General features: G+C 41.8%; 1 protein-coding gene across 1 annotated transcript; it reads left to right on the top strand.

The window, feature by feature from the left end:
* Nucleotides 1-217: 217 nt before the first annotated feature.
* LOC134138878 (coiled-coil domain-containing protein 162-like) lies at nucleotides 218-23,919 on the top strand. Its single transcript, XM_062573076.1, has 18 exons — nucleotides 218-435; nucleotides 1,608-1,746; nucleotides 2,204-2,324; nucleotides 3,178-3,287; nucleotides 4,115-4,275; nucleotides 4,591-4,681; nucleotides 6,488-6,655; nucleotides 7,188-7,408; nucleotides 8,744-8,876; nucleotides 9,250-9,384; nucleotides 11,017-11,169; nucleotides 13,935-14,144; nucleotides 16,346-16,466; nucleotides 17,783-17,845; nucleotides 19,218-19,369; nucleotides 20,918-21,048; nucleotides 23,650-23,791; nucleotides 23,866-23,919. Exons 1-18 carry the CDS (start codon nucleotides 218-220, stop codon nucleotides 23,917-23,919), a joined length of 2,523 nt encoding a protein of 840 aa, XP_062429060.1.
* Nucleotides 23,920-24,062: the final 143 nt, after the last annotated feature.

The following is a 24,062-nucleotide window of genomic DNA, read 5'->3' as shown; positions in this document are numbered from 1 at the left end:
AAATAGCCTGGGTTTTTCCTGTACAGAAGGACACTGGTGTAAAAGGGCCAACTGCAAGTTCTTATTGTGCAATAGCCGGTAGCATGTCTCATCCCACTACATATTGCATGAGATGCTGTTAAGCAAAAAACAAACAAACAAAAAAGCATATGAAAAGCTTGTCATAGCTTTTTGAAGCAAAGCATTTTCCTGTGAATTTCAGGAGAATTTGGCAGAAATGATGGACTCAAGTTCTAACTGGTTGCAGAGTAGGAAAAAGACCTGCAAAGTTTTGCTGAGGCATCAAGATCCAATCACATCATGTAACTTGCTGAGATCTTTTCTAATTCTGTGGAAGCAACTGGAAATACTAAAGGCAGAATGGGGTCGACTCAAATTGAGGACTGAGGATATCAATACAGTTCCTCTCTACAAAGAGTTTTGTGAGCAATACGGGTAAGTTACCTTTGGAGGCAAGAGTATTCCAGAGTGACTAAAAAGATGAAAAATGAGAAAAATCTCTGCCTTCTCCACACCACTTTCTTCCTCGTGTTCTCTTTTATCTCTTTTACTTGTTTTTTTTTTCTTTTCTTTTCTTTTTCTTTGCCTACCTTTCTTTAGTTTTGGTTATAATTTTCCTGCTACTTTCACTTTTCTCAAAGTCCATTCAAATTGTCTGCTACGATGTTTTCCAAGAGCATTCCCTTCAGTCGTGAGACCTGCCTCAGTATTTCAGGCTTCCTAAACAACGCTAAATAAAGTACTCTAATAGAGGGAAATTTTGGAAGCCTCTTCCATGATTTTTTATCATAGCAGAATTCTTCCTAACTCTCCTATTCGGCTCACCTTTGAGCAACCGAGGATAGAAAATTGGCAGTTTCCGTCAAAGAGGCCCTTCTGGAAGCAGAAAAATGGGACAGCATTTTTAAAAAAGCCCTGCCCCCTGAAAACACACACACAAAAAAGGAAGTGAAAGAGCAAGACGGCGCAGGAAGGATGAAATCCGTGCGTGACAGAGCCGGGCGCGCTGCGCTCACAAGCCCACCGTGTCCCCCTCCGCCCCACCCGGTCCGTCCCCTTTCCCGGGTGGAAGCTTCCTCCTTCCCTCTTCGCACTGCGCTGGCCTTCAAGTCGTGCCGTGAAGGGTTTGGAAGGCAGCAGTAAGACGTGCCTTGCTGAGGGCTCCTCCGCTCCTGCGAGCACAGGGGGCATCGGCCCTGGCACGTAGCAAACAGGGGCCATTAGCAAACCTCCGAGCCGGCGGGAAGCAGAGCCGGGGGAGGAGGTGGAGAAGGTCTGTTTGGTCGACGGTGACAGACAAGTTCTTCCTGGTGGCCAGATTTCCCAGCTTTCTCTTGTTCCTTGCCCTCAGTTTCATTTTTTTTTTGTTGTTCTAAGCTTGAACACGAGATTACTGAGCTATGTCACATCGCAGGATCAGTAAAAAAGAGGCAGCCCTGACCTGCCTGCAGGGTGAGCGCGGAGAGCTGAGTCTTAGCGAACTTTCTTCAGGGGCTGGGAACAGGGGCAGGGGAAGCGAAAGGAAAGCGAAGGTCCCAGGTCAGTAAATGCGAACGGAGCAATTTTGAGAGCGCGCGCGTGAGCTGTCCGTGCCTTGGTGATTCTAGCACTGACGTCCTCTACCCCGCCATGAAGGCCTTGGCCAGGCTGAAGGGCACAGAGGAGGAGCCGGGAGGGCCCGTGACGAGCACTCGGCACACACTGCCGCCCCGAGGAGCGTCAGAAATCGAAATGAAGGGGTACCAGGTAAAGGGGGATTTATCTACGGGGCCTTGCGGAGCGCCAGCCGACATCGTGTTGTTCTGCAAATCCTGGTAAGGGCAGCGCAGCCTGGTGGGGCCTGTGGGGGACCATCACGGAGGGGAGCACGGCCGCCGGGGATGACCCACGAGACTCTCTGAAGGCACCTCTGCTACACGGAGCAAGATGCATGTCCCAGGGCTGCCCAAAGCAACAAGAGACAAAAAAAAAAAAAAAAAAAAAAAAAACCCAACGCCCTAAGGTTTTTGGGGCACAGAGCTAGACACACGGATAACCCCGCAAGGGTATGAACCTTGATACTCTGCCTGGTGTGGCTGTATTTTAGAAAAGAGTGGGAGGAGAAATGCTTTGGCTTAATCTAGTAGGTTTTGATAGTTGGCAACTTGCTTTATAAAAGCGGTTTAGAGATTTAGTATGAACTAAGTCTTGAACTTAATTCTAGCTACGAAAGCTTCTGGAAAGCCTAGAAATCCACATGATCCGTGATGTGCAGAAGAAAATTAACCAGGAGATGACTCTAGTGACAGCTGAAAGAGCCAGGCCAGGGAGCAGTCTCCCTACGGGTAAGGAGAAGTAAAACAGCAAAAGCGGTTTTACAGCACCCCAACCTCAGCCCTTCCTGGAAGATGCAGGAATGCCAGTCGGGCCGTGGGAAGAGCAGCATCGCTACAATACAACATATCCCCCTACCACACACCCATCTGCGTGGACGTGTTTATCCTGCCCATTCAACAGGTTCAGATGACCCCGATCTAAGATTTTGCTTTCTTTTTATGTAGTGTGTATTAGCCACAAAAGACAGTTTTGCAAACAAGGCTGAGCACTAACTGTTCTGGAGTTTGCGGGCAGCCTGAAACAAACTGGCAATTAAAATGCCAGATTTTTTAGTATGTTTTATGTTTACTTCGTACAATTACTGTATGAATTGGGGTGAATTGAGTATTCAGAGGCACAAATACTAAAACAAAAAGTGGAAACAAAAATGGAAGAAAAATGAGGCCCACTGCCAGTGATTAAGGTTGCATGCAGCCATAATTACTGTATGGAAATGTTCAATTTTGCACAAAAGCTATGTTCTTTTCTCAGTATTTACACACAGCTCCTGTGCACAATTGTGGGCCAGGTCCTTATTCATGGAACTGGTATATAATGAAATTGTGTTTGGCTTTGATACCAGAACAAATTTGATACTGCTGCTCAACACAGCTTTTGTAATCTGTTTGCAATGACATTTACTTTTTGTTGTAAATATTTTGGAAAAGCTGAGAAACCCTAAGCCGTAAAGCTTACCCAGTGTCAAACCCCAGGGATTACTGAGGAATCGATATATTTTGAATCTGATACCCTCAGGTATGTGGTTTATTCTGCCTTTTTTTTATTATTATTCCTTTTTTTTTCCTCTCTCTGTTCCTGGAGAGCTTTGGAAACATGGGGTAATGCAAGAAAATTTCTCAGCTGTACGACCACAGATAGTTGAAACATTTGTTCAGAAGCTAATGGAAAACTGCCAGGAATCAGAGGCAGAGGTATGTAGTCTATATTTCTACCTAAACAACAGTTAAATCACGTGTACTGCTTTATTTATTAAAGCTCCTGTCAATCAGTGACCTGAAGGACTAAAACACTTCTTAAGCTTATGAGCTTATGCTCATGTTATTTTGTTATGTGTTTTGTAATAGCAGTATTGCCAGTGAGTGCATGTATCATCCTACTGCCTTGTGACAAGTTCATTTCAGAGCTCAGGGTTGTCGTAATGTGGGGATGAGTTAGGGGTTTGTACGCAGCACAGGATTGCAGGACTTTATGCACGGATTCAGTAGCAGGAACTCTTCTTCCTGAGTCAACGCTAGACCAGGCATCCAGCACACTGTTAGGAAGCGGTTCTTGTTTTTTCAGTGAAACTTGAAAGACAATGTTTTGACCACTTTTCGTTAAAAATCATGACATACGGTTCTTGAGAGGGAATGTTGGTCCCCACATCCTAGGCAGTTTCTGAGCTCATGATGTGAATTGTCTACTGAAAATTCTCCTTTAGCTTCAGATGGAAAAATATATATTGTATACCTGCAGTTAGAAACAGTCAAAAAACTGAAGAATCTGTTTTCCATTAGCTGATTTAACTGAAAAAAGAATATTCTTACAGCAAGACACTTATTCCACTGAAATTGTAATTTCAGCAAAAAAACAATCGCATTGAATAATTTAAATTTTTGCTTCATTTTGGTGCTGCAGAAGCACTGAATTTGCAGTAAGGTGACCATTTGTTGTTTTGACTTTATCATTTTACATAGGCTATATATAGCAACTCCTGGGGTTCGAGCTAGCTGTAAATTGTCTTATTTGGTTTTCCCAGGTCACTTTTACAAAAAGCCACCTCCAGCAGTGTCTCACTGCACTGGGCTGTGACATCATGGCCAGAGAGCGCAGCAACTTTGAAACCTGCTCCATGTTTTATGAAAATATTCTCCAGCAGGAACATCGTCTCCTTTACCAGAAAGAACAAGTATTCTCAGAGCATTGATTTGGCTTTTGGGGATCAGGGGAAGGTGGTTTGAAGCAGGGCTATGCAAGTATCGTCACTGAATGCCTTTGTGCTTTGCTTCAGGAGCTGCACGCAGCGGAGGAAGGTGGCAACCGAAGCGACACGGCTCTGACGCAGGTTGGTGGTGATGATCTGTCTTGTGCATTGAGCAAGACAGAAAACACAACTGAGTCAGGCGCTTAGGCTGTGCTGAAGTGCGTGTGCCAGGTAGGCTACATCGTGGCTGCCTCAACAACGTCTCTTAAGTGCTGAGTACTCAACTTCGCAACTTCAGCTGTATTCTTTAGGAGAGCTGGCATGTGTGGGGAGAATTTTCCAAATAAGCACACCAAGCCAAAAAGTCAGAAATGCCATCTTGTGGTACCATGTGATAGCCATGTAAGCTATTAGCTGGGTTGGAGGTTGGCTCCATCAATACAAACTCACCTGCTAAAGGCAGGATCCAATACCCATGTCAGCTTGTCATCTTCTGTAGAAACCTGTGCTGTGGAGAGGACTGCTTAGTGTCATGGATATTTGGACAGCTGCACTGGGATACTAGTATTTTGGATTTCATTCCTGGGTTCCTTTTCTAATCTGTCCTAATTGCTGGCTCCAATATTTGGGTTCCTCTTCCCTGAGCTTCTTATTGCCTCACTTTCTCATGCTCTTTTCAGGTTTTTGCTCCCATCTCTTCTGAACAGTGTTTTGTCAGCAACTTGTCTTCTTCCCTGATGTCACCGTCCTACCTGCATGTTTGGGGAGGCTGGCATGAGAGAGGAAATGAGAAACATAAGTCAGTGGGGCTTTCCAGGGGGTCTGTGGGCGGTAGTGTCTTTCTTCCCTTCCCCTTTGCTAGCCAATTGCCGCCAAATCCAGTCTCACCAAGCCGTGAGAGAGGCTCAGGCACACTGGTCATAGCAGACCAGCAGATAGTTTAAAACCTAAAAAATCTCTAGGGAGCATATGTGAACTGTGTACACCCCCCCTCGCCCCAAGTCTTAGCATTTTGCCAACTTTTTGTTGATTTCACAAAAAAAGAAGACACCCAAAACAGAAGAATACTACTGCTGCTCTAAATAAAGATCACCAGATCTTTTCAACAGGGCTGAAATATATGTATTTCCCCCAAGCTTCATTTTCAGAAGTCTCTCAGGAATGTTTGCTCTGAGACAAAAAATTGACATGAAAAATTTCAACTCAACAAACAAAACCCCAGTGAAGTTATAAGCATTTATAACTTAGATCTGATGTGTGGAGGTGTCAGGTAACCTATAAAGCAGGCTGTGCCGTCGGCTGTGCCTGTAATGGGCATTTGTGCCTATTTGTTACATTAATAATGTAATTTGTTCAGAATGATTTTTTGCTTTTGCCTATTGTGCTCCTCTGTTTGCAAATGCTGTTTAGTGGTCTGAAAATGAACAAACATTTGTACTTAGCAGTGACCTACCTATGTGAAATTTAAATTCTATCATTTAAATATATTTAAGTTCTATCATGTACCTTCCCATCTGTGTTAACCTGAATGCTCTTTCTGGGAGTATGCTAGTGCTGCGCTGTCAGATATCAACAAATGGAACACACAATTGTTTTTATCATGTATTTAATGGTTTAGATGTACAGGCTTATCAACAGACAGCATATTCGCTCCAATAAATGGCAATCCCATTTTACTGAACACAACCTAGCCACAGTTCTTCTGATGTTGCCTCCAGAAGGCAGGGGAGGATACACTGCAGGAGGCAAGGCTCACCTACGTAGCAGAGACATGCACAGGATCTTCTCCTAAAATCAGACTCCCTAATCCTTCTGCTCCTCTGTCCTCTGTCCACCTTTCCTTCTGTCAGCTCTCATACCCATTAGTGAGGAGATCTTTCTTTCCCGATAACCAGAAATAGACTTTTTGAGATTCTGAATAAAACTCGTGCATTTGACTTCTTCAAATATTGATCTAGAACTGCCACAATTCTTCACACTGTTTCCAAGAAAGAAGAAACATTTCTAAAACCAACAGAGATGTACCGAATGGATTATTCTGTGGCTTAAGTGGATTATTTTCATCTAGCTGCTCAGTTAGGAAGTTATTCCAGCTTTTATACTTAATTCAGTATCACATAACATATTCAGAGCTCTGGATTCTTTACTCCTAGGCTATGGTGTCTGTTCATCCATAGCTTTGCTCATTCACTTTCTCTGCTGTGATAGATTGCTGGGCTGAGTCACGAAATGATTATGGAAATCACTGCTCTCCGAGCCCAACTCACTGACTTAGAAGAAGAAAATCTTCATCTCAAAGAGAAGATAAGACAAGAAGTACGAGAGGAATATGAATCATTAGTGCGGAGCCTATTTGTAACTTGTATCCATCTAAAAGTAGGTACAAAATAAAAGGTGGTGCTGATAAGTCTTTTTTGTGCTGCCATATAACTCAGCCAATGTGTCACACACAAGGAAAAAATTACTGCAGTGTGCCAAGTGGATGAATGGGTGAATCATTTATCTCCTGCTGTGTATTTTAGAAGCATCCTGTAAAAAAAATCTAGTAAAAAAATAGTGTACCTAGCCCAGGGTCTGTGGTCAGGGCAAGAATGACTTGAGCAGTCCTTAGGGTGTTTCTGCTTCTCACTAGAAAGCCTGTTCCTACCATGATGCTGCTACTTCCATTAAATACATATATGCCAAGATTGCCAATAGCTTGTGTACAAATGGTACAATTAAAATTCCACTTCTTGTGATGTCTAGATGCAAAAAGAGTGTTTATCTGTCTTCCTGGTACTTTGATTCTAGGGAAATAAGTATCAAGTAATATCATGCAGTTTTAGCTGGGAGACATCTAAAATCTTCTGAATGTGGCTTTCCCATACGTGCACTTGTCATCCCTTAGGGGTTCTGTTTGTCATTGCAGGGAAGGCTGGATGACTATCGCCTTAGCATTGACCAACAGGTGTTTGAAATCATCAGTGAAGTGAGAAGAGAAGGAGTTGACAATATAATTGATCTGAAGAAAAAGTTTGGTTCCACTAAAAATAATGACAACTTGAAAGAACATTTGTCTAAAGTAAGGAAATATGTATCTGTGTTAGTAAGTGAGCACAAGGCTGATATCATGGCCTACTTTCTGCACAGGTGAATGTCAAAGATATTAAGCTTGGATCTGAAGAACTGTAAATGTGAACTTACACTCAATCAGACTGCGCTGTCATTGTCTCTTTTTGGGGTATGAGGAAGAGAATTGATGTTTCAGTGACCCAGGGAAGTCCACTGATGGGAGTTTTAATCTCCTTATCATGCAAACTGGTCACATAAATGAGTACAGTTTCCTTTTTGCAAATTGGAAGTATGTAGAATCAAAAATATATTCAACTTTATATTTTGAAAAAATGCCCCCCAAAACTGATGTTCTGGGAGTTTTAAACTAAAACCTAGAAAGTCATAATCCCTTTTATAGTCAAAGATATCCCTGCTCAGGAAAGTTCAATTTGTACTAAAATTATAGTACAATTTATTATTATTATATTATTATACAAATTATTGTACCAAAATTGTATCAACACATTTCTGAGGCCCACAGTGGTGAAATTAGGAAGGCTAAAGCCCATCTGCAGATAAAACTGATGAGGGACTTGACAGATAAGAAGGAGGCTTGACACTGAATTGTAGAGCTTCATTTCAGAGACACCTTGAGAAACTTGAGGTTTGGATTTACAAAAGCCATGTGAAGTTCATGAAGCAGGAATACAAACGCAATGCAGTAGCCCCATACGCCTATACAGGCTGGGAGCCAACTGCCTGAGTGGCAGCCCTGCTGAGATGGACCTGGGGTTACAGTAAACCCCAACCCGAGGACAGGCCAACAGTGGGTAAATATGGCAAACTGCGTACAGGGCTATGTTAAGAGTGGCCAGAAGGCCAAGGGATAGTATTATTCCCTCTTCTCAGCACCAATGAGGTGGCTTCTGTAATTGTATCCTGTTGTGGGGCCTGCTGGTACGAGTGTTGAGAAATTGGAGATAATCTAGCAGAGGGCTGCCAGGAAGGTCAGGCATCTGGTCTGGAGCACGTTGCTTACAAGGAGCAGTTGAGGAAGCTGAGCTGGTTTAGTCTGACAGAAAAGAGTTGAAGAGTTGATCTAACAGCAGCCTTCAGCTACAGGAAGGGAAGTCATGAAGACAGAAGAGCCAAACTCTTCTCCGCAGTGGCAGATGGTAAACAAGGGGAAATGACCATTGGTTGTGGTGAGCGACATTCATGCTGGCTCTCAGGAAAACTCTTTCAGTAGGAGGGTGGTGCAGCACGAGGACAGGTTGCATGGGGAGCCCATGGGAGATCCACCTCTGGAGATGTTCAGGACTTGGCTAGACAAGGCCATACTTCACTTGGCTGAGGTCAACAATCCTGCTTGGGGCAGGAGATGACCTCCAGAGGTCCTCTGTAACAATCATTTCTGTGATTTTTGCATAGTGGAACTGTTGTCCTTTGCCATAAGGACAGTTTGCAGGAGCCAGTCTGCTATTTTGGAAAAAGAGGGAAAATAAAACTCCATCACTGTAGTACCTACCATAAATCCACTAATTTTGTTCTTACTAAGGACATTGTAATTAGGGTGAAACAGGCTACTGAATGTGATGTGAATCAGAATCCCCATTTGGCTATATCAGAATGTTTATCACCATGAGCAGTGTTTAATTTCTGATGCGTTTACCTGCTTGGTATCTTGGATTTGATTTCTTTCATTTTTTTTAGTCAGTTCTTGGGCAATGTTCACATTTCCTGTTTCCCTGGAGACACTGTAATGGAAATCTGTTGCCAAAGGCTGAACTGTTTCAAGCTGCGAAACTTGAAGATTTGAAAATTAAAATGAAATACAAACAGTTGCATGCTTTTACAATAGTGTTTAGTTCAAAGCCACATATTCTTCCTGGGGAAAGTAATCTTAGTGGATCTTCTCTTCTTGACATCTTCTTTAGCAGGAACAGCTGCAGTCCTTGCGGGATGAGAATATCAGGCTAGGCAAGCTGGTGTGCAAGCTGAAGGCGCTGAGCTGTTGGAAACAAGCCGCTCAGAAGGCACAACTCTCCGCAAAGCTTAGAGATGCTGAGAAGGTGGTTTTTGTTTGTTATTAGTGCCTTACGTCCTGCAAAACTAATGGTCAGATTGAGCAGACTCACTATGCAGTAAGTCTGTAGGCTCTCATGGTAACTGCAGTTGTGAGGTATGAAATCTAAACATTTTTTTTCCTCTAAATTATTGGTTAAATGATGGTCTTCATATGTAAAAAGAGTGAAACAAATCACTGATGCCTGCCTGCACTGAAGTCTCAGTAGCCTATAGTATTCCTAATTCAATTGTTAACTCAGAAGACTAATGATAACTATTTATCAAAATTAACTGTTTCACAACTGACCAAAACATATGAAAAAGAAAGATGGCCATGAAGGGAAAATGAAATCAACTGCTTGCCTGGGAGGAGGCCGAGTTTTTTTTTTGAAATTGGTATCTGCTTAAAGAAAGCAGAACACAGCGTGAGGTTCATAAATTTAATTAGAGCAATGCAAGATGAAGCACAAAGATGACTAAATCAAACTAACGTGAAGATGGCTGGGAAGAAAAATGCCTTGCTGCTTTCAGTACGGCTCGTTAGAGGGGAACAAACAGGTTATTGATTGTTGTGTGGGTTAATGAGCCGCACGTGTCAAGCCAGGGCAAGGCTGAGTGGATCATGTCTTTTAATTTAAAATGAGTAAAAGCAGAGTGGATTTTGTGGGCTTATTAATTTCAAACCCAAATAAAACTGGATGTGCGTGCACTTAGGTAAGTTATATCAGGGAGATGCTAAATCATTCAAATGTTTTATTAATTCGTATTAAGCATAGATCAGTCAAAGATGGATTGAGTTATTGCAAACATGTGGATTTAAATAAGAAATAATAGCTATTTTTATAGGATTTAAAAGAAAAGTCTGAAACAGAGAAGATAACTGGGAAAAATTGGCTTTTCTAAAATGATAAATGATAGCTCGTCCTGCTGAGACGTAACTGCCTTGTGGCTGACTTTGAAATAAGCCTGAAGATTGAAGAATTTGTATTTCACTGTCCTCCACAGCAAGTGCCGAGGGCACTGGATCTTGCTTTTTCCAGTTGAAATGGTGAGAAAGGAAAGAGCGCTGCTGTGCCTGGCGCAGTAACGTGTATATACATACACACTTATGTTTGGGTTTAAACCAAGCAATAAAACCCTGCGCAGAATAAAAACGAGCAACACGCATTTTTCCTTGAGAGGCGGTGAAAGAAGCAGCAGATTGGTATCTACTAATCTTTCTAATGAATAAGAAAGATCAAGTTTTGCATTGCACTGAACTTGCTTACACACAAGAACTTTTTAACTGTTGAAATGCGTGAGTGAAATGCAATTGCAGCTGTAGAAAAGATTATTGTTATTTTGGAAATATTGGCACCTCCAGCTGCAGTACTTGGGCCTGTAAATCTGGCCTAAGAAAAAAATGGATAAACCTCCCCTCGACATTTCCCTCTCTGACGAATCGCTCTCCTCCCTCCTCTTCTCTACTCTGCATCCAAAAATCAGCCAGGCCTTTATTAGAGAAAAAAATCATAGCGTTTCAGCCCCAGTTTACCGGAAGTCCCCCAGGGATCACTTTTCAAGTAACCTAGCAGGAACTAAAAGAGCAAAAAGCACTGCCCGTGTAACTGTGTGGGCTACGCTCGCCGTGTTTACAGGAAGCCCTCCGAAGCGGGCGAGAGGGGCTGCAGGCGAAGGCGACGGCGCAACGCGAGGTGGCTTTGCTGCAGACCCAGCTGGCGGCCGCGAGGGAAGCGCTGGCAAGGTCCCAAGCAGGCAACGGCAAGCTCAAGAAGCAGCTAGAGGAGCAGGTATCTAAACGAGCTCTGAGCGTCGTTCGTCGGCGTAGCGGTCTCCTCGCCCTCTCACCCGCTTCAATGAGGGTTTTGCCCACTTTTACTCTGGAAGAGCAATGCTTTCGAAACCAAGTGAATATTACGGTTACTGAAACTGGAGGTGTCTTTTTATGGCGTTGAAGCAATGCCTTTGGTTGAGCCTTTTCACCCTTGCAGGTGGAAAGAACCAGGGGAGATCTCAGATGAAGTTTGAATGTTGCACCAAAATGACAGCTACAGGCACTAGCTGTGCAATCAACGGTGCTGGATATGTGTTTTAGTACCGGGGCGGGAGAGGGGGACAAACTTTTATTGCAAACACACACAAAATTTGCAAGTTAGAAACCTTGAGGTTATTAGCGTACCACCCCATCATTAAATTTCAAGGAAGCTTTCACGGACGTTGTCATTAAATGCAGACCAAATTTGTTTCATGATTTTTACCCTCTGAGTGTACCACTGCCATGACAACCTCCCTTTCGCTTCTGCACATGGCTACACTCACTGACACGGCCCATTCCTCCAAGTCAAACCGGAAAGCACACCCTTCACTGGCAAGATAATTAACGCCAGTCAGCTGTACAGATGCTGTACAGGTTATTTATGCCAGTCAACTGGCTGCACAGAAAATAAGTCTTGTCAAACCAACCTCATTTTATTCTGTTGATAAGCTTACAAGGTAGATTGATAAATACAGTGCTGTGCTGTAGGTGTAATACACATTTGGAATGACCTTGTAAAGCTTGAGTTAGCACCATGTAACCTTTTTTGCTTTTAAATTTAGTTATGCAATATCAACAAAAATGTTAAATGGATTAAGAGCTAGTTTTTTGACATATAAAAAGGTATTATTTTTGTGAAATGAAGCTGTTTCTGATGGAATTCTACAGGGGTTGATAAGAGACCTATAGATATTCACCATTTTTGCCAGTGATCTGGAAATAAATATAAAATTGCAGAGTATAAAATTTGCCCAGGACAGATTTGGGGAGGAAGGCCAGGGAATTTGGTAAATAACATTTAGTAAATAACAGTGGGGACAGAGCAGATGTACAGAACCATACAGATCGGTCTCCTTTAAAGTATGTGCACGAGCAGATGAAGAACAAGAAGAAAGCTCACTGAATACTTCTATAGAGCAGCAGGGCAGTGTCCCTGAAAAATCAATGGAGCTATAAGGGATGGGGATCAAAACAGACAAATGATAGACCATGAGGTAGTGGAAAGGGCAGATGTTGCAGCCTTCCAGTTTATAAAAGGGAGAATAGCACAGATGATACAGAATGGGTTTGTGTCTTTACGTGCAATACACTGAAACGCAGCCTTTGGTTCCAGGGTGTACTACTTTAAAAAGATGAATAAAAACTTGAGAGGGTGCAGAAAAGCATTACCAAAAATGGTGTGAGGGCCACAGAAAATGCTTTTTGGCAAGGGGTACCTGAAAAGCTCCATCTATTTAACCTATCTAAAAGAAGAGTGACTTGATTACAGTCTACAAACACTTTTGCGGAGAGGCAAATAGCAGATACTAAAGAATTCTTGGGCAAAGGCATAACAAGAGACAGCGCCTAGAAGCTGAGGCCAGACAAAGTGAAAATGTTAAATTAGAAACAATTTTCAGTATGTGGTTAACCATGGAAATGACAGTATGGCCGACTGCGAGTATCTTCAGGTCAAGACTGGATATGCTTTAGCCAAACCAGCTTGCTCATTCCTGTAATTGAGATTAATATTGTGGCAGTAAAAAGTCAAATGTGATACTTTTAGTTGCTCCATTCTGACCTTATTAGTCCATGAAACTGCAGTCTTAGTAAGGCTCAGCGAGTTCCCAAAGATGAGTGTTTGGGCTCTGACTGCTTTTAACTCTGACTTTTTTGTATTCAGATATTTCACAGGAATGGGGTTGCCTTTGATAAATTGCTTTTCTTAACTGACAAGCTGCCAATCACTTCCAAAAGACTCGCTGCCTCTACCATCCTTTGAGAACTCTTTTCTGCCTCCCAGTTTCTGCCGTGAGCTTCTTGATCCTTCTCTTTTTCCAACTTCTTCCTCTGCGATAGACTGGCAGATGGTGTTTCCAAATAGCAGACCCCATTCCACAACCCTCGACTGTACAGGGGGCACTTGACCTGGTATGCGGGTTTTGTGCTGCCTCGGGATACGAAAATGCGATGCAGCTTCTGAAATGTCGCCATGCTTGCTGGCCTTCTCCGCACTCAGTGCATAAAGAGCAACGTCTGAAAAGAAGGTGTTTACTTTCCCCCTGCCTTGTTTAGTCTTTTAAAAGACGTTCCACATGCAGACCAGAGGCAGGTTGCAGAAGGCAAGTTGCAGTGGCCTGAGGAAATGGGAGCCAGCTGCCCTGTTTATTTGCAGTTGAGCAAGTTCTACACATAAACATTGTTTTGAGGCTCCCTTCTAGAGCTAGCAATGATATAAATACAGCATTCTGCTCCTGCTCCCTCTTACCAACATAGATTTTATTTTGAGTACAGGTCTGAGTCTGTGCCTTTCATAAACTAATCTGGATTTTTTTTTTAACCAATGTTTCATTATCTTTTATGGAAGCTTTATAAATACCAGACTGTGTGGGATGGGCTCTTTTCTCATTCAGCTCAGGTGGGGAAGACACCACCGACTTCAGAGAACTTCTCAGCAGAGTTTCAAAGTAAATGTAAAAGGGTGTATGGGCACTGGGGGAAGGGATCTGAGCCCAAAACATTCTTAATCTCATGTTGCAGAAACAAATGCTGTTGGAAGTAGAACATAGGAAGACACAAGAAGCCAGAAGCAGGCAAATACTCAGTGCGGTGAAAGCTGAAAACATGGAGAAGATGCTTGAAGAGATGGAAGAAAAAGAGCAGAGACTGAAGCACCTGATCAAGGAAACTGAAAAATCTTCTAAAATAGGCCAACTTCAGCAAAAAAGGGTCAAAAAAGAAATGCAGCAGGTAACCTCATGCTGCATGTTAGAAGGACAAAGAGGGCAATGTTTCTTGAAGGACATGTCTTGGGGTTTTTTTCACTGTCTGACCACTTCCAAACATACCCCACCAGGTGTCTTGATTTTCCAGTGCTGTGGCACACCCATCCTCCTCCTCCGCAAGCCCTCCCAGGGCTCTGCAGGAGGCTCCCACAGCATAAACCTTGGCAGTGTGCAGGGGTAGCATGTGCTGGTGGCATGGGGCTTTAGGTGGCAACTTGTGTTTCTGGTATCTCATAGGCCCTGTTGTTAAGCCTGGTTCAGTGTTGTTGACCTGAAAAGTGAGTATGATTCCTCTTATTTAACAAATAAAACTACCTGAGAGTTCATGAAAGGCTGCGATGCAGTGGGAATGGTTAAGGAAACCCTCGCACCTCGAGGGGAGCAGGGCAGTAGCCCCAGCAGTAGGCAGCTCTGTGGCTCGGGTGCTTTGGCCAGTCGTGCATCCCATGCTGGGACTTTCCCTGGCAGCATTTTCGAGGCCTTTGCTGTCACCATGGTCTTTGTCACCAGGCTAAACGGGGAGCTTTGGACCCTTGCTTGGGCTCTGCTTGCCTGCCGGGGCCACATTTGTGGGCCTGCAGCGCCTGACGCTTTCCCGGCTCTCCCCATGACGTTTCCCAGGCAGGGCTTTGCTGCCTGGACACCAGGGCTGCAAAGCTGACAGACTGCTGCCCTTTCAGCTATTCCATATTTGATATAAACCTTCTGCCCTTGCCTCTTTGTTTCACGTACTTTACACCAGTGTTTCCCAGATGCTGGATGACCAAATGAACACATTGGGAAGGGAACAGCTTTAATGTAGCTGTGCCACAGAAACGACATTAGTTTTAACTAAATTGATGCCATCGCACTGAATGGTTGTATTGAGTTTAAATTGGTTACTGCATTGATTTAGTGTAATAATTGATCCACTTCTGAGATTATCTCCTTGTAGAAACAACTGCAGAGATTTTAACTGCTTCAATTTAAAAACTGATTTCGCCAAGTAAATGTACTTTCTTTGTATAGCATAGCTGGTAGAGTGGGCTGTTATTATGAAATTTGTGCAGTGGTTCTTTTGTAGCACAGTATGCAGAACAAAATATTGTTTGGAAAAAAAAACATTTGCTACGACTTCAACTAGGTGAATCCATCTACTAACTAACAACATTTCACTGCCACTGAAATTTCCCATCCCTTTTTTTCATGATCTAGGGAGAAAAAAAAAACTTTGTAAATGTATCTGGCTGCCTCTCCTGTAAACCAACCAAAGTATTTTCTATCTTCAGTCTCCTAACGTATTAAGGTGAAAGCGCTGGCTGTTTGCTTTCCAGAAAGAGTCAGGATGACAAATGCCATTCTGCAGGGAACACTTTCTCAGGCTGCTGGCACATTCTCTGGCCAAAATCATGTGACAGCGAGGAACTTGTACGCAGAGAAAGCGCTTAGTGCAGGCATGTGATGCCACTGATTTCATTGTTTTCTGCCTGTGATACAGCTCTGAGCTGTTTTGGTGCTTTTACAAAATAACCCTTGGAGAGACCGGAGGTGTTAACAGCTGCATTAGCCTTGAAGGGGAGAAAAACAGAAAAGTGGCAACTGCAGTGTGGTGGCTTTTATTGCCACACAACAGTCCCAGCTACAGCTAGCACCTGCGCAAGCATTAACACGAACAAACCATAAATATGGGTTTAGTTTCATGCAAGCAGTATCTTTTGAGGAAACTGACTCAAATGTTGGTTTTCACATCTTTCTGTGTTCAGGCCAACCACGTACAGAATGTGAACAACAGTCTTTGGGAGAGATAAGGGAAAAGATGCTTTTTTTCCACATACCTCCACTCTGAAATCAGAGATAGGGTCTTGTGTGATTACAGTTACACACAGATGACAGTGAGAAAAAAGCCTTCATATTGTTTACACCTTCCTCCTGCAATGCCCCAAATGCACATTTCCATTAAACACTAACAAGAATGTCAATGCGCGCTGCTTGTGTTGTACAGTGGGACTGGGGATATGTTTTGCAAAACCGTACCTATGAATTATTTCAGCCAAGTGAATGGCCTCTCATCCCAAGAATGTACAGGGCATCAACACGGTGTCCTTTAAATCTGGGACCCTGCTTTGAGCCAGAACTGTCTGATGATGATTTTCTGTTGCTGCCATTAATTCTTTTACTCTCTTTTAGATCAGAAGCCAGTTAACCCAAGAACGCAGTTTAAAACTGGAGGCTTTCCAGCGGGTTGATGAACTGCAGCGACAGGTTTATACCCTGGAAGCTGCAGTTTCCCAGAGGAACATGACTGCAGGTAAAGTGAGGAGTAGTTGTAATCTTTTATAGAGAAACAAATGTTGTGATTTCATGTGTCCACCTCTCCAAATCCCTCCTTAACCTTTGCACCAACAGACAATTTCAGCTGAATGTGGAAAAGGAGAAGAAAGCTTCCTATGTCATGAAAGCATCTAGGTAGAGGAGAAAGACCTGAAACAGTCCCAAGGAAAAGTCAGGCAGAATTGAAAGACTGTATGCTGCCTCCGGGAGCAGATGGTCAGGCAGCACAAGAAACACTGACTTTTAAGTTAGTAACTTTAAACCGTAACTCTTTTGCCCTGCTTTGAGATCATGGGAATCATGAGAGGAGCTGCATTTTGAGGAGGGGGCAACTAGGATCTGAAGTAGAAGGAAATCAGGCTTCATTAATGCCCCTGTTCCTGGACTAGCTTACTTATAATCATGTGGGGCAGCTAAAAAAGACCAGTATATGGGTAATTCTACTAAGTATGTGCCTATGATTGCACGTATCCTTAGAGGATCTTAAAATAGCAGTGAGAACCTTCTCCCCTTAACAGAATTAATCAGGAACTTTAAAGCTGTAACAAAAGTCTTTCTTTTCAGCTGTTACAAAACTTTTGTAATGCTTAATTCATGTAGCTTGAACAGCTTGGTTAATGATTTTTATTCCTATCCTTTCTCACGTTGTTGCTTTTCTCTATGATATAAAAAAATCCTTCCAGCTCTTTAGTCAGACAAACTCATCTAGAAAATCAGATGGGCAAGACCTAAATTCCTGGTAACTAAACAAGCAGGCAAAAAAACCCAAACAGTCTTCCAAGGTGCATTTCTATGCCATGATGAAGTACTAAAAATCTAACTGTAGTTTCTTTTTGAAGGGAGATATTAGTTATTCCTGACAGAAGAAACCAAGAAATGCTCATTAGCACACTGCTGTAGTCAACACATGAACCAGTCATGGGGCACTAAAGCACTGGGAGATCTTTAATTAATGCACACATACACCTGATTTCTCTGGCTTTAAAACAATCAAGTTCAGGGGAAAGGTAGGTGCAAAACTTGTCAGTCACATTGACACTACTGAGGAAAGAAGGCAAGACAGAAAGGAGATGAACAATTTTTGCTTGTAGTACGTTACTACCGCTCAATATGATGCAGAGGTGGAAAGACTGTCCTGGGATCTTGGAACTGTGTTCAACAGGAGCTTCATCTAAATATAGGCACCTCATCTGAAGTGTGTTAAACTTCTGCCATATATTCCAGCTACTTTTTTGAAATTATTCTCCTATGTCTGTAAGAGTAGATGTGTTTTTTTTTTTTTCTTTTCAAAAGGCAGAAGGAAGACTGTAGAGCTGCTGTCCCGTAGTACAAGCAGTTTAAGAAGTCCTTTTCCAGGTAATAGATCGATATTAAATAGCTGTTACTTTTGATGCATTAATACTAGTGCACCTCATATAAGCAAGCTGGACTTCCATCATGTCAATATTTGTCATTTTTATAAATCTGAGTAACAGTGTCACTATCGTGGCTCAAGACGTAGCATTTGGTGATTCCTATTTGCACAGAGGTGGCAAGTGATCAATTAATATAGCCCTGTTTTAACTGTAAAGGCAAGGATGTTTTTGTAACAGGCCATGGCAACCCCATGAATTGCCTGTGTCAAATAAGACTTTTCAACTAGTTTGTAAGCAGAATCTGCAGTTGAGCACTGAGAACCATGTCCTCTAGCTTTCTTCACACCTCTTGCTCCATCTTCATTCACGTCTTCCTCCCTTTCCCTCTCACTGTGCTGAGTCTTGCCCTGCCTCCGTAGTGTAGAACAGTGCAGCACCTCTTTCTGCGTTTATGTGATGCTTTGGACTTGGCACAGACACTGAACACAGTCTGACTACACTGGGAAGCGCTGTCTGCTCCTCTAGTGCTTCAGCAGAAGGCCAGTGTCCTTAGAATGTACATACTGAAATTATGTCAGAAACGGCTAACCAACGGAGTCTGAAACATCTTGAAGGGTATCCAAGAACAACACCATTTCAATTAACAAGTTCAGGATTACATCCACACAGCCCCTCCCCCCTCAAAAAATGCTGTGACCTTTTTACCTAAGGCTATTGTCAAGGTTTGCATATAGTTAAGTGGTACAGCAAAACCATACTGTACATAGAAATAAATCACTGTTTGATCACATTATGACCAGTGGCAAGCAGAGTATTTCATTCAGTGGGTTTTTTTTTTAGTAGTTCTATGGCTAGAGTTAAGCGGCTACGTCTGTTTGTTAGAAGGCTATAAAGATGAAGACTGGAATTTACTGGGGAATTTAGTGTCACTGGGAACAGATTATAAAAAAAGGGCAAAACAAAACCACCCTTCTTTGATTGTGGCTTTCAGCAGGACTAGAAATCCAGAGTTGTGGGGAAACTAGCTGCGTGTAATGGGGTAGACCTAGTGCAGCAAGAATTTTCATTTCATTGAGCTGCCTCCTGTTGGAGGAATAAATATAGGTACACTCATTGCTATGAAAGAAAAGGACTTGGGGTGAGATGATAAGTAAAAACACTGCAAGTAGTTTTTGTTCTGCTTTGTGTGAGGATCATACATGAACCACTGTATTTACCAGCTTAAACAATCTGTCAAGTACTACCCCGAGTGCTCACAGCTCTTTGGCTTATTTTTTTTAAAAAACATTCTGTGTACAGATCAGGAACAACAGCTTTGGTATTTATTCAACCCAAGTTCCACTTTTAACTTAATGTTGTTGGTAATACTGTAGGTTTGGCAGCTCAGGTCCAGAGCAGCAGGCATTCAGCAACCACTCACCTCAGGGATAGCCATCAGCATCCTTTGAAACCTCATGCAGGAAACAGGACTGTAACAGGAGGAAGCACACAAAGACCGAAGACAGTAAGCAACGATTCAGCACTGGTAATAGTAGGACAACACGGCTGCAAAATAAACAACTTTTTTGCTATTGCGATTTGTATATAAATCATGCAGGTTTTTTGCCTGGACAAGGAGTCAATTATCCTTAAAGATTTGTCTTTAAGGACAAGGTGACCAGTATGTATGAATAGCTCAAAGGGGAAAAAAAATGTTCTGCTAACTCTTTAAGTGATTGGCTAAAGGAATTTTCTTTGGTTGGTATTTAGCTATTTAGCTAGCAGTGATCCAGGGAAGACACCCCCTCCCCCCCGGACTAGATTGCAATGCTGTGTTTGGTGACTCTTCTTAACGTTACTTACGATTTCAGGTACCCAGCAGGCGGAGGGAGGGGATGGCAGCTATGCTATTACCACATCTGAATGAAAAACCTCTTCCTATCTTCATGCAGCTACAGGAACAAGGTCTGGTCCAAAAGGAAGCCTAAAAGGACTTCTATTCAACACTCAGGATGTGTTCTGAGCATTGCCACTGAACTGGCAGTCTTGGAATAAGAGAAGAAATTTATACAAAAATGAAAGGGATGCAGTAGTCTTCCAGTGATGAGCATATATACATCAACATATTTGGATATAGTGCTCAGTGCCAATTACAGTCAAATAATCTACTAGGATGTCTGTTTTAGTGGGTGATGCAGATCTTTCTTCTGCAGAAGAGTTGCACTGAACATCCTCTCTTCAAAAACAATGCAGCGCAGTACAGAAAGATAGTGCAGCAACAAGGATATCGGTCAAAACTAAAAGCTTCCTTTTATTGTAGTCAGCTTGGAACATGGCAGTGCAAAATGTAGTCGAGTTCTCAGAGCTAAAGCATTGCGTTTGCTTTTTTATCTGTGTGCCTATCGCAAGCCTAAGCCACCACATCCTGCCTGAGGTGGTACTCACAGCTTCTGGAGGTACTGCCCGTGCACTGAACCTTTCTGCCTGCTTTAAGATGAATCATCAGTGCTGCTGGACTCCCTTGTAAGGGAAAGGGCAGCTTAGACAATCCTAAACTAACTCCTAGAATGAAACAGAAAATCAGCTGCATATATTCATGGCTCTGTTATCTGTATTTCTCCCACACTGGAAAAAAAGCTGCTCTTATAACGTTGACAATAAAGAAGTCAAAGTTGTCTTTCAGAGATGTGTTAAGTTTTATTGCAGCTTTTGATGATGAGTTAGAATAGTAACCTCTGTGCCTTGTAGCACTGTCCAGTTCTGACAATGCTGGGGGACACAGGCAATTAGATACCTTAGGTCACTTTTTTTTTGTTTTTTTGTTTTTTTGTTTTTTTTTTTAACTGTAAGACTTAAAATTCAAGCAACCCTTGACAACATTGCATTAGTTAAAACAGATAAAAAGAACTCTACTTCTATAAAAATGCTGGAACTTTTAAAGACAGAGGAATCCTAGAACAAGGCTGATAAATGAAATACCCTTCACCATTACTGAAAGAAGCTTTAAAGCCTCCTGCTACAGTATTACAAGACCGTTTTGATATAATTAGAATGCTGTAAATTCAATCATCAAATAACATGAATTATTTTTAAGCTATGCTTTAAATGGATGAGAACAGTGACTGATAACTATCCAAGGTCAGCTGTCACTAACACAGCCATCAAGTGTGATTCTAGCACATTCCAGCAACCTGACCCTGATTTGGAAGTAGAAGAATATTCTCAGTAAGAAGCACTTATTTCAGTGGAAAAAGGAAAGGGCTGTTGCAGACTAATTGCAGCTTCTTGATAAAATACTTCTTTTGAAGCTCAATTTAATACAGCAACTTCAAAAATAAGAATGAATACTGTACAGAAGACTACACTCCAGAGAAACAGTAACACCAGGCTTGTACTACAGGGATCAGCAATTCTATATAGGCTTTCAATGTTGCCCTGTAACAATAACTGTTATTTCAGTCATTGACTGTATAATGTAATAGGTGTTCTTCTGGAAGGCATCGTAATTTCAAACAGTTCAAACATGAAAAAAATGCTATAGTATCTTGCTCAAAAAATTGCATCTTTGCATTCAAGTTAGCTGATGTGTATTAAGTGGGAACAAAAAAATTAGATAGAAAAGAATCATTCCTGTGGTGTCAGCAATTTTGCTGAAGCTCAAGACAGCTAAAGAAAGATCAATATCCACAGAAGTCCACAAACCGCAAAGTGGTAAAAAGGCAGAAAGTAGTGCAGGTATTTTTGCTATTTTGCTAAAATGGCGATTTAAATAAAGCTTGTTTTAGCGTTACAACACTGAAGTTTTTGCAGATTTCCCATTACGTGGGACAGAGGTACATCAACACTAGCAGGTGACATGCTCATACTTCATTCAGTAGTCACAGAAGTGTCACTAAGGTTACTTCACTCAGTGCCAGTTATTGTTTTAGTCACTGCATGACTAAAAAACTGCACCATCTGTTCTCCTGTTCCACGATACTCTGACAATTAATCCCTAGCAAGTATCAGTCCTTGTTGTCTGTCTTGTACAATCAAGAATGTAAGGAGGCTCAGAGCAGTATCTTTCTTCCTAAGAGTTAAGAATCTTAACATGACCAGTACAACATCAGGGCTGTAACCTGAGCCACAGCTATAGACTGCAGTGTCCCTTCTGTCTTACAGGCTGTTGCAGGTGGCAAGGTAGTATCTTGTTATGCTTTGGCTTTAAGGAGAGAACAGGGCTAAGCTAACATGGAAAACATGATCCAAATGAGAAGTCATTTGGAGACAATTCTAAATCTGAATCAGTGCATTGTTCCATATACCAAATTCAAAGTTAATAGTCTATTTAGAAGAGCTAAATTAATTCTTCAAAACTTTTACTCTCTCATTTTCCAGTGTTTTGATTATCATAGACAACATTCAGGAAGCTGGCAGATAGTCCCTCTGGAATGGCTCACATAAGAGAAAGTTTACAAATAAAAATCCATTTGACAGATTTTATTTATCAATTTGGTTTTGTGATTACAACTGTTTCAGTTTTCTTCCACTGAAGACAAAATACAAACTTTAACAGCAACACTTGCAAAGAACATTCATAAGATAACAGCTTGATACTTGCACAAGTTGGCTTCAAGAAAAAGCCAGATAACTTGAAAAGTCACTACAGTTCAGTGCCTAAAATTGATTTAGGGGCAAATACAACTACAGATCTATGAGCTACCTTCCACTTCAGAACACAAGGTCAAGGAAAACTGCGAGTTCTTATTTCAGGTTATTTGCTGGTACACAGCACAGATTAGCTGATACTGCAATTTTGCAAAGGAGTTACTACTTTTCGTAGTGAGGCAGCCAGGCACACAGTGAAGATGTATAACTCAGCCTGCACCCCCAAACAAATCAAAAGGAAACAATCCTAGCCACAAGTCTGTAAACTGCAGATTATATCTTGTTGGCAAGGCTACTGAGCAAGCTATGTGCAGTGCAGGGCCTCCAGGGCAAGACTAAATTCGGGTACTACAAAGCTTGAGTTTCTCTCAGATTGGCATCTGTACACATCAGAAATCCTGGGTTTCCTAAAGTCTTGGAAAGTAGCAGTTGCTGGCACCAAGAAAAACTTACTAACTAAGGCAAGACACCCCTTATACCTTTTAAACAAATTTGAGGCAAAAGATTAAGCAATTTTAAGGCACTTTAAAAATTATTTTGATTTGCTTCATCAGCATACTTTATGAACTAAATTGGGATCTGCACAGCTCATGAGTAAGCATTTTAGCAACATTTTACAGAGCAACAACTTTACTGTGGCAATGTCTTTCATGCTGTGAAGCATCCTGTAGCATTTTTCTGCAAAATTCTCAGAAGATAGCCCTTTGAGCCCCCTCCCTCCCTACCCCCCAAAAATTACATACTAGAAATACAGTTTGCTTCACTGAGCTGAAGGAGAACTCTGTCACACTTTAGGAGAGTATTTTGCTCATTTGAAAGCACAGAACACAAGCTCATGGATATCTTTATAAATGAATAAATGTAATAAAGTAATTCAGAGACAGGGCAAGGACAGATTAAGTGATTTCATAATAAGGCCAAGGATATACCACCTAAACCATACACTGTTGTTGGGAACTGGCTGCTCACTCTGCTGTTTATTAAACCTGAGCTGATTGTCTTAGTTTTGTTTAGAAAACAAGCTAATTAATTCAAAGATACAGTACTGGTGATTAACCTTTGTATTTTGTAGCAACTTCAGTTTTCTATGCAGCACAATAGACAATGCCATTTAAACTAGAAGAACACAAAAAGCAACACTGCAACTAAAGTGCACTTAGAATTTTCTTTATATTTAAGCTATACTGCCATGACTACTATTTGCATCAATGCTGTCATTTTGTTGTACTGGGTGCCAAATTCAAGTCAAGTCAGAGCTGCAAAGACAGTGCTACAAATTTTCCTGGAATTGAAGATCAAGGGATATCAGTCACATCAAAAGGTAAGTATCAAGCGCTAACCTTACCCCTTCCTTTTATCTTTACTCCAATTTTTCCTATGGGTTTATTTTCACAGGTTCCCAAGTCAATCTACATAGGATATGATGTACCTTTGCTGACACTTGGATAGCATGTCTGAGCCAAACAAGTTAAAAAAAAAAAAAAAAAAAAAAAAAAGTATCTGGCAGTATAGGTTCCTTGAACCAACTCACTTCAGGGTCAAACAAATATGATGCAAGGAAGGGGGCAAAAAAAACCCCAAACAAACCACAC

The sequence above is a fragment of the Rhea pennata genome, chromosome 3 (assembly GCF_028389875.1).
Source record: "Rhea pennata isolate bPtePen1 chromosome 3, bPtePen1.pri, whole genome shotgun sequence".
Lineage (NCBI taxonomy): Eukaryota > Metazoa > Chordata > Aves > Rheiformes > Rheidae > Rhea > Rhea pennata.
Note: the sequence above shows the minus strand (reverse complement) of the source record. Positions and strands in the feature narration are given on the sequence as shown.